The 17,729-nt window shown below is 36.2% G+C and overlaps 1 protein-coding gene across 13 annotated transcripts; it reads right to left on the bottom strand.

The window, feature by feature from the left end:
- Positions 1 to 1,995: 1,995 nt before the first annotated feature.
- LOC105043031 (uncharacterized) lies at positions 1,996 to 16,384 on the bottom strand. 13 transcript variants are annotated; one of them, XM_010920433.3, is made up of 6 exons: positions 16,231 to 16,380; positions 9,043 to 9,113; positions 8,811 to 8,900; positions 8,611 to 8,683; positions 8,260 to 8,425; positions 1,996 to 2,347 (listed from the first exon to the last, which is right to left on the bottom strand). In XM_010920433.3, the coding sequence occupies exons 3-6, from the start codon at positions 8,860 to 8,862 to the stop codon at positions 2,240 to 2,242; spliced, it is 399 nt and encodes a 132-aa protein (XP_010918735.1). In that variant the 5' UTR covers positions 8,863 to 8,900; positions 9,043 to 9,113; positions 16,231 to 16,380; the 3' UTR covers positions 1,996 to 2,239. The 13 variants fall into 13 exon arrangements, with proteins under 13 accessions (XP_010918735.1, XP_010918725.1, XP_010918732.1 ...); XM_010920423.3 differs by having other exon boundaries at positions 8,811 to 8,986; positions 9,075 to 9,113; positions 16,231 to 16,379; XM_010920430.3 differs by having other exon boundaries at positions 8,811 to 8,966; positions 9,075 to 9,113; positions 16,231 to 16,379.
- Positions 16,385 to 17,729: the final 1,345 nt, after the last annotated feature.

Below are 17,729 nucleotides of genomic sequence, written 5' to 3'. Positions count from 1 at the left end.
AAAGAGGGAGTATTTAATCGAAAATAAATTGACTTTTCATCTTTTAAGCTAAAATGAAGTTTAGATTGCTGGCTTTGCGCTTTCATGGCAACAGAGGGGCCAAACCGAGAAAAAAAAAAAAAAAAAGGGAAAAGAAAAGAAGAAGGCCCAGTATCCGATAACAGCACCAACAATGTTGGATGAGATTATAAATTATAATGCTTGAAGCAAAGCGTGTGCCACGTGAGCTCTCCCTTTACCAGGGAAGCTAGCGTCTTAGGAGATAAGCAGACATCCAAAAGAAATTCTTTGTCCACCGTTTTCATTATCAGATTGGACTCATATGTTGCGATTGGTATTTTATGTATCTCAATGTTTTTTTTTAATAATTTTTTTATAAAAAAATATATATTTTTTTAAGATATGAGATAAAATATTATATAAAGATACAGAAAATATATACATATTATTTAAAATTTTATAGAATAAAAAAAATTATTATTACTTCTTAATATCTTATATGATTTTTTATAAATTTTACAATATTTCAAATGATGTAATAATATCATGTTTCTTGGTATGATATCCTATGTCAGTAATATTATTTCTTGATAATTATTTATAAAGGATGTCATATCATTATTATGATATTCTATTATTTTTTATGATATTTTGTTAATTGTTACGATGTTCTGTTAATTATCTATGATATTCTAACCAAACATGAGCAAAATAGAATAAAAAATATTATTTTGAAACGAAAAGTTGTTTTAGTCAGAAAAAATTTAAGAAAAAAAAATTAAACTGTATTAAATATTTATCTCATTATTAATTATACTATGTGGTCTAATCAGATAAATTGATGCATTTTTTTTTTTATTGGCAGCAGTTGATAGAAAATTTTTTGACCATAAATTTCATGCTAAATTTCTTCATTTTGGTGTACATTTGATACTGGTTATGGCATCATTTCTTCCATATCCTTCCCATGAATTTTTTTTTAATATATATATATATATATATTATCGCATTTGTTATCCTATTGTTAAGAAATCACCCATGAACTCTCTCTAACTGTGGACCTTCTTATAGTTTAATATTCCCAATAGGATCTCACTAAAAACAGGAAACAACTTTCTTTTCTTACCAAAATTGAACCATCCTTGCCATTAATGTCTAATGCGATTAAATCTATTTATTCCCCTTCTTGTTATTATAAGAAAATCATTTCCTTCTCTCAAACCAAGCCATCTAGACCATCATATATTGCGCATTTTATGTTTCTTCTCAGGCCCTTCTGCAACACAACATCATCAAACCCATGTTGTTTTTCCGTCATCCAAAACCTGTACAATAATGTTCTCTAAGGTTTTGCATCTCAACCATTAATCGTAATTATATTTATTAGGGTCATGCCCTTGGGGTGCTCAGAAGATCAGTTACTTCCTCAGTAAACACGAGTACCTCTCAGTACACAAATCCAAGATTCCCAAGAAGCCAGGTTTTATCTAGCAGACTCCACCACCTTGTTCTTCAGCATCTTCCCCATCCTCCTCTTTTCAATCACAATGCGCACATAATAGCCACTATTATCAATTGATGAAACTTCCTTTTAATATAAATATCACACCTTTGCATTGTATCTGCTCATAGTTCATAAAGGTTAATTTCTAGAAAGCTTAAAGTAATATCCGTGTTTTATATATATATATAATATCCGTGTGTTATATGTACATACAGATGCATATATATGTGTGTGTGTGTGTGTGTGTGTGTGTATCTTTTAAACCAAGATAATCCATGATTAAAAGTCATGTCCAATATTTACAGAACCTAGAAGTCAGCTTCTAAAAACCAAATGAATCTAGAACTAGTTTTTGAAGAATTATAGGCACTTATATAAAATGGATGAGTTTAAAATAAAAAAATTAACAAATCCAATACGGAGTTACTTAAGCAAAATTTACAATTTTCCAGCGTCAAAACCAACACAGCAAACAGCTTGACAGGTTCATGTAATTGCAGAAGCAATCATGCTTCAATGACTTTAAAGAGAAAAGTTAGATCATTAGGTCACGGGTCAAAATTCCAAAAATATACAAACATAATAATGCTGTAAGAAGAATGAATGTTACAAAGTTCTTGTAATGTCATATTTTCAGGTATTGCCTATAATGCATATTGGGAACCATTAGGTTTGCAAATGGAGCAGACCAAAATGATAGCTTGAAATGGAAGGCAAATCTTTAAAAGGAACAGATCAGTATGGTGAAATTCTTCCTGTTGGCATTTTTCTCTCTACTTGACCTATTCTTTGGGGTGGCCAGATAACATGGGTCACCCTCCCCTGAACTAGACCCAAAGGAATCTGCAAACGGAAGTAAACATTAGTCAAATCTTAAATACTTGTTATTTATTCAGGATCAGTATGCATGCTCATTGCAACTCTTTTAATGGCAAAAAAAAAAAAAAATCATTGCTTTATCTGATATATGATACAGATTACGTGAAACATGTCAGAGGGTAGTAATGTGTTTCAGCTTTTCTAATTTGGTGCACTACATGTCCTTTTGATGTTTGCATATTGCAGGGCTGTCCCTGCTTCATTTCTCATGCTAATTTCAAAGTTACCAAAGTTTGATAGGATGATACTCTTACAATGATGTTTGGCATTTATTTGTCCTGTCATTGTCACAAGATGGTATTAACAAAGCCACCAATGCTGTCAGTACTTCAAATCCATCATCTTTTGCAAAGAAATAAAGATGTAATGTATCTTTAACAAATTTGTCTCATAGCAGCAAGTAGAAACACACCCTAACAAAGGTAATCTTATTTCGTGTGGACTTGTACTATATTGCAGAGATTGTCCAGTACTTTGTTCTATAAACTACATATTCAAGGACGTAAAACACAACTTCAACCACTTGATTTTTTAAGGCTATGTATGTACAATGGATAGGATATCTGCATGGCACTTCAAGCACAAAACAAGATGTCATTAGCAGGATGGCATTGTATGGATAATGCATGCCTCACATGAGCACAGGCTGGCAATAAACAGAATGTATGAGGTTTGGTTCGCTAAGCATGCACAGGCTATCCTGCACAAGAACACAACAGAAGGGCAAATCACATGTGCATACACCAGCAGACATGGATGACACCAAAACATTGGCACAGACTTGCAAGGATGTATGTGTATAAACAACAAAACTTGGTGAAAAAATAAACGTGAGTTCACTCATATAGTGGAAGGTATGGCTTCTTAAATTTTGCTAAATCATGTCTAATACAAGTTGCAGAAGTTTTCAAGTCAAACCAGTGGACCAGTCCAAAATTATATCAGCATTGATATAACTATTCTTTCTTTAGATCTCAACCAGCCATGATGTATATGTGATGGCCCGGTCCATTGGACCAGCCCATCACTAAGTCAGCCCAAAGGAAAAAAAAAAAAAAGAGAAACAGAACAAAAACACTAGAAGAAGACTCTCACTCCGGTAAGAGCTGGAGTCCTAGAGCAAAGAGGACTCTAGGGCTCTCTATATATAGGCCCCACATCCCCCTACGGCCCTCCACCGGCAAATTTCGAGCCTCCTCTCCCTTTTCTCCCATTGAAGCCGTGGCCTCCTATTCTTACACCCACCGAAAATCGAAGTTGGGAACCCACTAGAAATCGAAGTTGGGAGCCCACCGGAGCCAAGGTAAGGACCCAAACCCACCTCTCTCTCTCTCTCTTTCCCATCTTCTCTTGGACTTGGGCATGGCCGCCGGCCATTAGCATCACCGAAAAATCATAAAAAAGAAATCTCTTATTTTGGCCGAATCTTTTTCCTCTTTTTTTCCAGCTACCACCACCATCATCCCTTGATGTCGGACCGATGGTCGAGTTATCCAGCCACCTTATGACCCTCCACAACGATGTCATGGCCGTCGATGACTGGGCAACGACTGGAAAGATCAAGAAAAGCGTCAGGTGCCCTATTTTTCAAGTCTTTTCCCATGATTTCCCAGACCAGCCATTGCCACTGGCCATCCATCGCTGCCTGCTGTTGGCTGCCTGTTGCCGTCACCTATTATCGATCCTCCGACAACTAGCTATCACCACCTTTGCTCCCTTGTTTGGCCAAGAAGAAAAAAAAAGAAAAAGAGAGAAGGGTTCTCCCTCTCTCGTGTCTCTCTCTCTCTCCTCCTTTCTCTTGAAAAATAAAAAAATAAAAAGAAAACTCATTCTCTCTCCATTTTCTCTCTCTTCATCCACTTTCTCTCTAAAAAGACCTATAGACCCATATTGAGTCATGTCTTCCTCTTTTATGAACCCGAGTTGACCCTTAGCTAGGAGGCCTTCAACTACCTCGATGTCCGAATAGTTTATCGGACCGACCATCCGGTCAATGATCCTCTTTTTTTATGATTTAATCCTATTGGATTCATCAAATAGAAGTTGATCATTTTTTTGATATTTTAAATAGGATCATCAGATTCTTCTAACGAAGTCTAAAGATCTAAGATGAACAAGACGAGTGAATTTTAAGCTCTTTATTTATTTTTAAATTATCATATTTTCTATGCAAATGATATGTTTCTGATGAAATCATATTTTTTATAAAATAAAGAATCGATATATGTGAAATGAAAATGTATGTTTTATTATCATCAATGGTTCGATGAATATGTTTCATAAAAATAGCATATTTATGAAACATAAATTTTATTATTTTTTCATCTACATGTGTATATGTTTTAAAAAAAAAAGATATAAAGATTTCAAAAACTCTCAAATAGCTATGAACGAATCCTTAAAATCGAAAAGATCGACATCCAGAGCTAATATCCATAAGAAACACAGCCGTCAATGGTACAAAATTGACATACGAAACAAGAATTTCTGTTAATTAAGAAATATGACCCTATCACGGATATAAAGTGGCCATAGCACGAATATCTGTGAGTAAAATTTTGAAACATGATATGAACACGTGACAAGAATGACTTATGAATCATATTTATAAAATGTTCATGATTAATGCATGCATGACTGGTCTATGACTTGTTTTATTATATGTCCTATGAAATATTTTATTATTTGTTATTTTCTTAATGCTGCATTATCACAGAAAAACTTATGCTTGATCCTATAAGGAAGCGTAAATTTTACTTATTGAGCTGGTATAACTCATACCTCTTTATTTTTTCTTTTCTTTATAAAGGAATAAGATTAGGAACAATGGAGGATCCAGGCTTGGAGATTTGCATAATAAGCTTGAAAATTTTGTAATTGAAACTTAATTTATTGGATGATCATGGACTTATAATTGACTATTTATGAATTTTGAGACATAAGTTTGGCATTTGATTTTAGATTTAGATGCTCTGAAGCAATCTTGGTTAATTCGCTTGATGAATTATAAAATTGAATCTTTTATTATATTTTATTTGCGATGGATTTTAGTTAATTATGATTGATAGATTTCGTGTTATTAAGGGCAGTACCCCTTGATAGCATGATCATGTTATGTTCCAGATTTGGGATGGGACATTTTTATGGTATTAGAGCAATAGATTTGATTATGAGTAATACTTAAAGTTAGGTTTATGATTTGTAGGGCTAGACATGAGATGAGTATAGAAGAATTGGCTTAAATCAAAGTTGTGCAGCGGAAGTATGGAGTATTTGAAAAAGACTAAGTATCTTCATTTATTTAGAAAATGAAGGTATGGTAAGCTTCAAGCACGAAACTCTTATAAGAAGAATAGAATGTGATGGCCTGGACCATTGGACCAGCCCATCACTAAGTCAGCCCAAAACCCCACCCCACTCCCCCACCCTCCCTAAAAAAAAAAGAACAAAAACGTTGGAAGATGAGAGTTTTCTTCTCCTATTGATTTCGGGAAGAGTCAGAATCCTAGGGCAAAGAGGATCCTAAGGCTCTCCACGTATAGCCTCCACATCTCCCTACGGTCCTCCACCGATGAATATCGAGCCTCCTCTCCCTTTTCTCTTATTGAAGCCACGGTCTCCCGCTCTCACCTCCGCCTGAAATCGAAGTTGGGAGCCCACCAGAGCCAAGATAAGGATCTGAACCCACCTTCTCTCTCTCTCTCTCTTTCCCATCTTCTCTTGGACTTGGGCACGGCCGCCGGCCATTAGGATCGTTGGAAAACCATAAAAAAGAAATCTCCTATTTTGGCTGAATATTTTTTTCTTTTTTTTTCGATCACCACCACTAACGTCCCTTGACGTCGAATCAATGGTCGAGCTGTCCAACCCCCCAATGACCCTCCACGATGGTTCCATGGCCGTCGGTTGGCTAGAAAGATCAAGAAAAGGGCTAGGTGCCCTATTTGTTGAGCTCTTTCTCATGATTTCCCTGACCAGCCACTGCTGTCGACCATCCACCACAGCCTGCTGTCGGTCGCCTATTGCTGCCACTTATTGCCGATCCTCCTCCAACTAGCCACCACCCCCTTTGCTCCCTTATTTGGCCAAAAAGGGAAGAAGAAAAGAAAAGAAGAGAAGAAAAACGAAAAAGAGAGAAGGATTCTCTCTCTCTTGTCTCTCCTTTCTAGTATCTCTCTCCTTTTTCTCTCTTGGGTTCTCTCTTGAAAAAAAGAAAAAAGAAATAAAAAGAAGACTCATTCTCGCTCCACTCTCTCATCTTCTCTCTCTTCACTCACTTTCTCTCTCTAAAAAGACCTATTGACCCCATATCGAATCATTCCTTCCTCTCCTAAGGACTCGATTTGACCCTCGATTAAGAAGCCTTAAACTACCTCGATGCTCGGGCAGCTTATCGGACCAACCACCAACTTAATGGTCCTCTTTTCTTATGATTTAATCCTATTGGATTCATCGAATAGAAGTTGATCATATTTTTGATATTCTAAATAGGAACACCTAATTCTTCTAACAAAGTCTAAAGATCTAGCACGAATGAGGTGAGTAGATCTTACGCTCCTTATTCATTTTTAAATTACCATATTTTCCATACAAATAATCTATTGCTGATAAAATCATATTTTTCATAAAATAAAGATCCGCATATGTGATATAAAAAGCATGTTTTATTCTAACTAGTGATTTCATGAATATATTTTATGAAAACAACATATTTATAAATCATAAATTTTATTTTTTTTCTATCTACGTATATATATGTTTTAAGAAAAAAATATAAAGATTTCAAAAGTTTTCAGATAGCTTTGAATGAATTTCTAAAATCGAAAAGATAAACATTCGAAACTAGCATCCATAAAAAACATGACCCTATCAATGGATATAAAGTTGGCATACGAAACAAAAACTATATCGATTAAGAAATATGTCCTTATCAAGAGTATAAAGTGACCATAGCATAAATATCTATATGTAAAATTTTAAAACATGATATGAACACATGACAAGAATGACTTATGAATCATATTTACAAAATATTCATGATTTATGCATACATGACTGATTTATGACTTGTTTTAATATATATTCTATGAAAAGCTTTATTTTATATTATTTGTTATTTTTTTTAATGTTGCATTATCACGAAAAAATTTATGCTTGATCCGATAAGGAAGCGTAGATTTTACTTATTAAGTTGGTATAACTCATATCTCTTTATTTTTTTTTCTTTATAGAGGAATAAGATTAAGAATGACAGAAAATCCAGGCTTAAAGGTCTGCATAGCAAACTTAAAAATTTTGCAGCTGAAACTTAATTTATTAGATGATTATGGATTTGTAATTAACTATTTATGAATTTTGAGAGATGAGTTTGGCATTTGATTTTGGATTTAGATGCTTTGAAGCAATATTAATTTATTTGCTTAATAAATAATAGAATTGAATCATTTATTATATTTGATTTGTGATATATTTTAGTTGATTATGATTGATAGGCTTCGTATTATCGAGCACAGCATCTCTTAGTAGCATAGCGGTGTTATGTCACAAATTTGAGGCATGACAATATAGGCTAGTATCTTGAAGCTTGGAATTAGTTTTTCCATGCAAACAAGAGTGGGAGTACTCACTAAAGTAATTCAGGTCATAGAGGGACATGGGGACCAGCAATGATTTTAGAGGTCAGGTCTAAGCATAAAAACCCCCTGCAACAGCTATCATCTTTGACAATTTTTCAAAATTGCAATCCGCATAATCTTCTTGTTATTTAATTTGCACATGTGGACCCTTTCGTCAGAGCATCAGAAACCACTCCCAAGCAGGCATATGCACTATTTAAGTTAAACAGGGCCAAATGATATGCAGTTATGAGAACTTACAGGGCCAAAAGATCTTGAATCCAAACTAGAAGCTGGATTGTCACCTTCAACCCAGCAATGCCCTTCTTGGATCTGCAGTATCTCAGATGACTCTGGAACCTGGATCCAGTCACCAGGTAAAGCAATTAATCTCTTAACAAACATTTGCTTCTGGTTAGTTGGACTCCTGCATATCATCCAACATGAGTCAGTAATCAGTTGAAAACAGGTGGTAAGTCCATTGTAACAAACAACATCTTATAAACAAAATATGCCTCCATCTTGTATTTTAAAGATTGGGCAGGTTTTTCTAGGTAAAATGCTAATAAACTAAGATCAATATTGCATTATAGAGCCATATTTGCAACTCACCGGAAAATTATCACATCACCATGTGAGAATTTATACTTTTGCAGGCAGAATCTTTCAACTAACACAACATCGCCTGTAATCAAGCTACTAGTCAGCAGATATAGAACAGACATCATATTCTCACTATTTTTCAACAGGGGACACCAGCTAATATATTGCTATCCAAACTAATTTTGATTATTAGATTGAAAATAAGTTACCTTTCAAAGATCCAGGAAAGCTAGTAGAGCTTCCTGTAAATGTAGGATGCATTGAACTGCCCCTCACAGGAGAGAGTGTCACATATCTGTCTGAAATGGTAACGCCAATTAGTGCACCTGTTAGAGCCTTCTTTGTGAGAAGCCACAAAGAATTCCCTGTTCTCATATCCAAATGTCTGTTTAGAAATATACGTGATGAGAAAATATGGCATTAACACAAGTCAAACTTTACAATGGTGAGGGTTGAGGGACTTTTGAACTCACTGGACAGATCAGTAAAGCACAGTTTTTATCAGTGGAAACCTGCATGCACTTGCCCAGGATGCAAAAAATTATATAAATAAATGAGCTGAAAGAAAGAGGTTAAGAGAGAGAAGAAACACAGTCAAAATTAGGGAAAATTTAAAAAGTCATTACTCCCACAAAATAAGAGCTTTCAGTTTGTATACTTAAAATTTTGAAGAACCAAGGTACAACTGATAAACAGGTTACCGTACAGAAAAGAAAGATAACAATCGACTAAAAATTGGGCAAACAATTATACGCACAATGAGGTAACATTATGGATTCTAGTTTAATTTAGAAATCTTATCATGAAGCGTTTCAGGGAAAGAAAAGAGGGGTGGGGTGGGGGGGTGCTGTTCATCCAGAAAAGCACAAGGAATATATACAATAAACTGGAATTCTCTGCAACTGCTCATGCAAAGAATTGCGATGGAGGATTTTCACACATTAGAACAAACTATAAAGCATTCTTAATTGTAAAACCATGACACCATGTTCTTAATGACCCTGAACTTAAAGCATGATTCTAATCAGCACCTAAAAAGGCAAGCAGGACAAAGACTATTTGCTGTCAACAAATACTGTCATTCTTGTAATTTCTAATATGCCAAGAATTGATTGCGGCCCTACGAATATCTTCCTAAGGTCGCAACACTTGTTCCACAACACTTCTTAGGCTATAAAGATCCAACAATGATTACAAAGAAATAATCAGAATGTGACTTTATATACTAACCAAGTTTCCAAAGAAGCATCGACTGCAAAACAGCCCAAGGGTGGCAAGTCCTGACATTATACAGGCATGAAAACCCAAAAAGCCATGCCCTTACTCAGTCCTTTTCCCTAGAGTCCAAGGGCAAAAACACCAAACCATCCATTAATAAATTAACATACACAGACACATTATCCATATGATTACTGCATGGCAATACCAATTGAGGTCAACACTGATCTTGATTCATTAATCTAAATATGCTGAGATCAAAAAAAGGGATACCCCTCCCTATTTTTGTATGTGTCCCCCCAAAGAAAAGTATTTTTTCTTAACTATTCTTCTGATTGATAAAATCTCATAACCAATTACCACCACCAAAAGTGGGCATTTCCATTAGAAGCTCTGATTCCTCCATTGAGCACACACCAATCTTAGAGAGGATCCTTGGTCCCAATTTCTAATCTGCTCCATACCCAACCCCACCCCCCTGCACGTCTTTCAGAGCATTCCCATATCCAACCCCATTATCTGTTTCATAATGAGCTTAAATTTGTCCCAGCATCTTTAACTTATCAAAGATCTTCGGGTCCAACCATAGGGGGCTAATCTCCAAACACTTTCCCAATCTGCAGGCTTATTTAATCAAACTCCATTAGGATTTCCAGGTCCATCCAAGAGGATGCCAATCTGTAGGTTTAATCAAACTCCATTAAGATTTCCACGTCCATCCAAGAGGAGCTCATGCACTAGGCCTTTATCAGCATCTTCCACCACTTCCTTCAAGAGCCTATAAGAACAAATGCCCAAGGACATCATGCAGGAAGGACCTCAACCATGACCCTAGCTGGCCCAACCTAAAGTTTGAGGCCTTGAATCAAAATGATGCTAACCACTTGTCCGATCAGATACTTCACATGAGCAGCTATATCAAGATCTCCATCCTCAAATAGAGATGGATTTTCCATGAGAACACAAGTTAGTGATTTCAAGATAGGTATTGCTAGAGATGTTGGTGCTTTCGACCTTTACCTATTGAAGTAGAAGCGAATCAATAAACCAATAACACATCAAGGCCGCATTTTGTTTAGAGATAAATGTGGTGAGATAACAACAAGGATTGTAGTGCCTGTACCAAAGCCCATACCGATTGTCCAGCTGCACGGTTTGATATGCCCCCATGCCGTTCTACTAATACCGGCACAAGAGAGAGGGCAGGGAGAGATAGACCGGGAGAGTGGAAATGAGAGAGAGATAGGGGAGAGCAAGGGAGGGAGGGAGAAAGCAGGCAGAGCACAGCTCAACACAGTAGAGTGGACGGGGGAGAGGGAGAACGGGAGAGAGGAAGAGAGAGAGAGATGGGAGGGAGGGAGAGGGAGAGGGAGAGGGAGGAAAGGACGGAGGGTAGCGAATGGCTAGGAAGGGGCACGGAGGGGCGGAGGGTCCTAGAGGGGGCTTCCTTTATATTATGAAGAGTTTAAATGAAGATGGCTACCTTTTTATTGGCTTTACCTAAATTATTCGAAATAAGAAAGGTACCCCCTTTAAGACTCCTATTTCAAACGAAACAAGAGAATTGGAGGGCAGAGCCGCTCCTTCACTCCTGCACAGCCCTCTACTAGCCTCTGCTGGCCGTCGACCACCCTCCCTCTCTCTTTCTCCCTCTTCCTCTCCCCCTCCTCTTGTCCTCTCTTTCCTTCTCCCTCTCCTCTTCCTTCACCAATTTCTCTATTTGATGGGCAGAACCATCCCAGTCCACTAGTTCAGTACACCTCGAGTCCGACAATTCAATATGGTTCTGCTCAATGCTAGGTAACAATATCTAAAATCGATATATACAGACTAAGATGGATCCTTTAGGATTGAGCCTTCTAGAAACACCATTAGTATTCTTCTAGCCTTCCTTCTGGAGTTTCAATGGGTTTTTGCACCATGATAGGAGAACCATTTGCCTCCTTGAGAACACAAAGATTAGATGAATTGCACATTTCAATGGTACACCCCTAAGTTTATTATCAACCGCCCCTGACGCGTGCGCGTGCATGCATTCCAATGCTACGCACAAAAAAAAAAAAAATCTACTCTGTCTGCAAAACAACTCAACTAAGCCTCAACTCCAAACTAGTTGGGTTGGCTACATGAATCCTTATCTTCCATTATGCTTTGTTTAGGACCAGACTTTCCAAAAGATGTACGGATAAATTTCCTCCAATACATATACAAATAATAATATTTTCTCTAATACATATATAAATTATAACATTTTCTGCTTAAATATTTAAGAAATTTCCTCATGCTTATGGTTTTCGGAATCGTCCCGAACCCCCAGTTCGGGACGTTTCGAACCGAACCGATGGTCAAACGACCCGATTCGGCCGTGAAAACCAGCACAAAAAAAAAATAGTGAACCGCCCGGTTCGAACCCAAACCGGGCGGTATGGGGATCGAACTGGGCGGTTCGGCCTTGTTTCGGACCGAACCAACAGGTTCGGCTGTTTTAAGAGGGAGAAAGGCCTGAGAGGAAGCGGAAAGGCTTTCTCTCTGTTATTTTGATGCAGTAGAGGCATCTTTCGTCCATTTTTCATTTTAAGAACGGTCGAAAAATACACGATCAAGCTTAATTAGAGGTACGTATTCGATCCTAGCTCCCGTTCTTCACCTTTCCTCCTCTTTTTTTTTTAAATTCGTGAAAAATGAAAAAAATAAGGAAAAACTATGTCAAAATTTTTTTTTTATTTGATTTTAATATATGTTGTAGATCTATGGAAGATCTACACAATGACACTAAAATCATTAATTTTTGTTAAGTATATAATTTTTAAAATTAAAAATATATTTTTGAAAAAAAAATAATTTAAAAAAATAAAATTCGAAAAAAAACTATAAAATCAGATTATGAATAAGGATTTTACAAATTACTTTCAATATAAATTTGATGTCGATTAATCAACATTTTGACACATCTTGCACATAGTGTTCTAGGCCTAAATTTCGAAAAAAATATTTTATCGCTCTCCACGGACTAAGAAATGTATATGTAGCATAAATGGTGGGATCCTACATGGATCGAATTTTGCTGATGGTATATTTGGATAGACCCCTTCACAGCCATACTATCAGTCCGAGGATACCGCTCAGAGTCAGGACCTCAGTGACATTTCGAGGTTGAGTTATGATCCAGCACGCCTACCTCCTGAAATGAGTGCAATAGATTATCATGCTATGTGGCTAGAAGGGTGGTCTGATGTCTCCCTGAATATATAAATGATCCTGATATTTATGCACATCGACGGCCGATCAGATTCTGATGATCGATACGTATTTAATATTTTAAAATTTTTTAATTGATTTAAGCATTTTAGAATCCAATAATATCTGATTTATGTATTGATTTAAGTATTTTTTCAGTGATACAAATATTAGTTTGAATACAAGCACCAGAATTATGGAAGTACCTCAGACTTTGTAGTTCGGATATCGCTAGTTATAATTCGGATATCGCTAGTTATAATTCAAATATCGCTAGTTAAAAAGTGATTAAAAAATTGCAAGATCATAGACATACTTAATGAAATTGAAAGAGAAAAAGGGTTGCCAACTTGTCAGAATTGTCAATCTAAACATTTGGCCTCTCCTTTAAATTATTTGTTACTTCGTAAAAAGGTGGTATTTTTTTTGGATACTCATTTTTCCTAAAAATACAATATGGGATCAAAGAGTAGTTTTATTAATCAAAATTTCTCAAAAAACAAAAAAAATCATTAAATACTCCTTAAAAAACAAAAAAAAATGGCATGCCGGTCAACCGTACCATGTATCGGTATGGTACCGGTTAACCGGCATGCCTGCTGTGCCATGTGTCGATAACCGTATCGGCCGATGACCAAAACAACGTTCGGTACCGATTTAGAAAACCTTGCTCATGCTAGAATTGGAACAATTGACATAGATTTATAGCATAGGTTTATCATTGAATGCATTAAGTTCTTCTTCTTTGGTCACTGCTTGCCTAAATTTTATCAAAACATTTGTGGTGTGAAAACATATTTAATATGTCATTGTCAAGGCATAACAAAACCAAGAAAGAAAGAGGAAGCAAATTTAAAAAGAGGGTACAATGTTAATTTCAGTACATGATTACAGACTTTTCTAAGTATGTTCCCGACATATTCTCAGCACTACACCTCAAAAGAATAGCATTTGTCATCAATGCATAGCATTCTTCAGCTGATTTTTACTCTCAATGGTGAAGATGTTATTGATTTTGAACCCACATTGGGCTATTTACATGGAGGTATGGAAAAAAAATAACAGAATCCATTTTTTATTTGAATAGAAGGGGGTAATAAATTTCTGCAATCACAAAAGAGAATGACTTCTTTGAACAAAAAGATATTTGCAATAACATCCTAGATCCAACTGAGTTGATACTCCATTAATCTGTATCTTGTACCATAATGTAATATGCCCAAAATGCTTCAAACTGCATCCATCGCTGCATATGCCTCACTAACCATTCTTCTCAGCATCCAAAAGTAGGAGATGACAAATCTAGATCCCTTTACAGATTTTTTGTCCATGGTTCCTAGACATAGTGAGGTTGAAAGAAAGGGAGAAGGCAATGAGTGGAGGAATACAAAAAATATGGGCTCTTACCTGTTGCTCTGCTAGTGGAGGAGTAGACGAAGAAGAGAAGAGAGATAAGAAAGAACATGAGCATCCTTACCAGCCATGGGAAAGATTTTGGAAGGAATCACATGCCTGGAAAAGGTTCAAAAGAGATCTATATTTGATAAATGGAAATCTAATTCTGAGATAAGTGACAACCCCTAGATATCTCATAACACCTAAGTTTTTTGTTTTTTTACGCACAAAAAGTGGGAGTTATTTTTTACCATGCACGCAAAATAGTAAAACAAAACAAAGATAAGTTTTGTTGCTATTTTAATTCAAACAACCCCTACATGCACAAAAACAATGCAGTTCTTTCAAATGTTGATAAGAAAAACTCAAATTCTCCATATCACTAGTATGGGTGTGTGCATCGATGGAGAGGTAATGTGAGTGAGCCAACTGAGAGAGAGAGAGAGAGAGAGAGAGAGAGATGTCTTACACTATACTGGTAATCCTTATCCCAAACATTTGGATTTACTTGAACATATTATAGAGCAATCCATCAAACTTTTAGATTGTTCTACCCTGGGCTATCAAGCCTGATGCCAACCCACCAAACTAGAGCCAAAATTCCTAGCTAGTGCAGCATAAGGCAAGAGAAAAGCATACCATAAAATATAGAAAGATAGATTACAAGCAGAAAGTTTTTTTCACTGATTAGGCAGTTCTAGTTCATGCAATAAAAAACAGCCCTCAAAAGTGATTTGAAAATCAGAAAGGGTCTAGCAAACAGGAAAGAAGGCATGACTTGATTTATCAGTTAGGCACTAATATATATACATAAAACTGATACCCTGTGCCATCTAACACCCTTCTTTTGAGAAAATAAGTTTCATGAATTCATGTAAGATAAATATGCACTAACTACCTCATCTTTGGCGGAATTCTACTCAGCACATTGCACAGAATGTCCATTTGACATAAAACAAACGCACACCTCCAGATATGCACATGAATCGAGTAACTTACATGACATATGTGCAGCACAGTCCTCCAGATGTGCAACTTCCTCATATGAATTCTGTAATATATTTGTTTATGCACGTCACAAATGTACCTTAGTTTTCTACATAGAATGGCTTTCTATCTTACTACTCCTTCATACCTTATGTTTAAACTACATACTAATATCATATAGTATATTAATGCAAAGAGGAGAGAAACAGATACTGACAACCCCACTGCCCATCCTCCCTCACCCGCGCTCTCCCTTACCCAGAAACCAAGCGAAGTTGTAATCCCTCTCCTTTTCTATCTCATCTCCACGCCCCAGGAGAAACAGATACTAACATCCCAATCTCCCTTCCTCACCCTCGCTCTCCCTGGAAGCGGTAATCCCTCTCATTTTCTACCTCACCTCTACGCCCAAGAACCAAACAACCAGCAGCAACGCTTTCAGCAAGAGAATTCGGACAAAGTTTTGTAAGCCAAAAATATATTTTTACACAACCACTTGCACTTAAATGTTCCATCTATGCTTCTGTAAACGGAATTTTACACAGGACCGTTTACATGATGTAAACGATAACCCTCTTCTTTCCTCTGGCAAAAATATTGCAACGATGAATGCAAAAATTTGAAGCGAAGATGCCACCGGCAACAGAAATATCCTTAAACATCGTGGAAATTGAAGAAAAAAAAATTGCTGGCTTTTGCTGCTGCGAAGGAAGAAATGGAGAGAGGAAACGGTGGAGAGAAGAGGAAAGAAGAGAAGGGGAGGAAAAAAAGAGGGGAAAAATTGGAACTTACCGAAGGCTGCTCGATGCCACCGATCGGGCGGCCGCCAGTCCACCCTTCTTGCTTCAATCTATCTCACCGTCCCATCTTTCTCCTCTTCCTAGGGCAGGCGGGCAAGAGAAGACGCTGGGGTCCGGATTAAATCCGACCCGATTAAATCCGTGCTGATCAAGGGTGTAACCAGGTTGAATCTGAACCCATATCATGTTATCAGGTTTGATTGCTGTTACAATTGGTCCTCCGGAATGCGGGCAGGAAACAAAAAAAAAAGCACTATATGCCAAAAAAAACAAATAAATATTTGTACCAAAAAATAAATTTTTTGGTGTAATGTACGGAATTGATTGCTTGTGTTAATCCGGGCCACCCAATCACCAACTTCCTTGTAGAACCAGTGCTCCAATCAGGCAATGAAAAGATGTGGCGAAGTGTTTTTTTTTGTTGCTCTCTTAAAATGAATGTAAAATTTAATTATTTGTTGCAAAGAGAACAAGTGGCATATAGCTTGTATTTTTCGTGGGTCTCACTCTTCGAAAAAAAAGATTTAAAAAAAAAATAACAATGAAAAAAGAAGGAATATAATTAATTTATATTTGGATCGAAGAGGACAAGAGAATGGTGAGATTAAGTTCACATCCATGAAATATAAGGATTAGGATTACAATGTAATTACATTTATCTCTTATGTTATAAAAGCTAGGATGTATATATTTTTTTAGTATAGAATACGATGTGGGGAAGGTTAGATATATCTAGACTTATCTACATTGACTTATGGATGACGATTTGGAGCAATTTTGCCGTTGAATCAAAGCTTATCCTAAAATTATATACGATGCAGGTAGGCATGAAAAGTTATAAACAATGAAAGTAAGAGCAAAATATATTAAATTATTATTGATTAATATTATATAATATTAAATGTTTTGTATATTGTTCTATTCATAATCATGAATGATTTCACAAGCTTGCTTTATTTTATTTATTTTTTATTGTATCGCTTTATCCTTCAAGAAGCTATCATGAGACTATACGCACAAAGCTCACACAAAGAAAATTATACAATTTTTATTTCAAACTCGCATAAAAAAATTTGGTGCCCTATGAAGAACAATTTGATCACTATTGCCTCCAAATCAAGTATGGATCTGTTGGCTAATAGAGGACTATATTAGCTTAGGAATACTCTATGAACCTATACAAAAGCTCTTTATCCTTATCCTTTAACATACATAGCACATCGTGCATGTCATTCTTGTTCCACCTAAAAATAAGACTTATAAGAGTTCTCTAGTTAAGAAAGGATATTTTCTCCATGGAGCTTTGGGCTCAACATATTGTACAGAGTTGATCTTGACCTATACGAAGATCTAATTGGATTATTGTATCATGAAAAGGATATGTCAAAATAGTTTGCTGCATCTATACGTAAGCTTTGCAACCACAGAAAACTTTAATATCCTAAAAAAGAATGAAATTTTCATGCCTCGGTCTGATTAATATCGTCATCT

The sequence above is a fragment of the Elaeis guineensis genome, chromosome 4, assembly GCF_000442705.2.
Source record: "Elaeis guineensis isolate ETL-2024a chromosome 4, EG11, whole genome shotgun sequence".
Lineage (NCBI taxonomy): Eukaryota > Viridiplantae > Streptophyta > Magnoliopsida > Arecales > Arecaceae > Elaeis > Elaeis guineensis.
The sequence above is the reverse complement of the archived record's forward strand: the minus strand, read 5'-3'. Positions and strand labels throughout refer to the sequence as shown.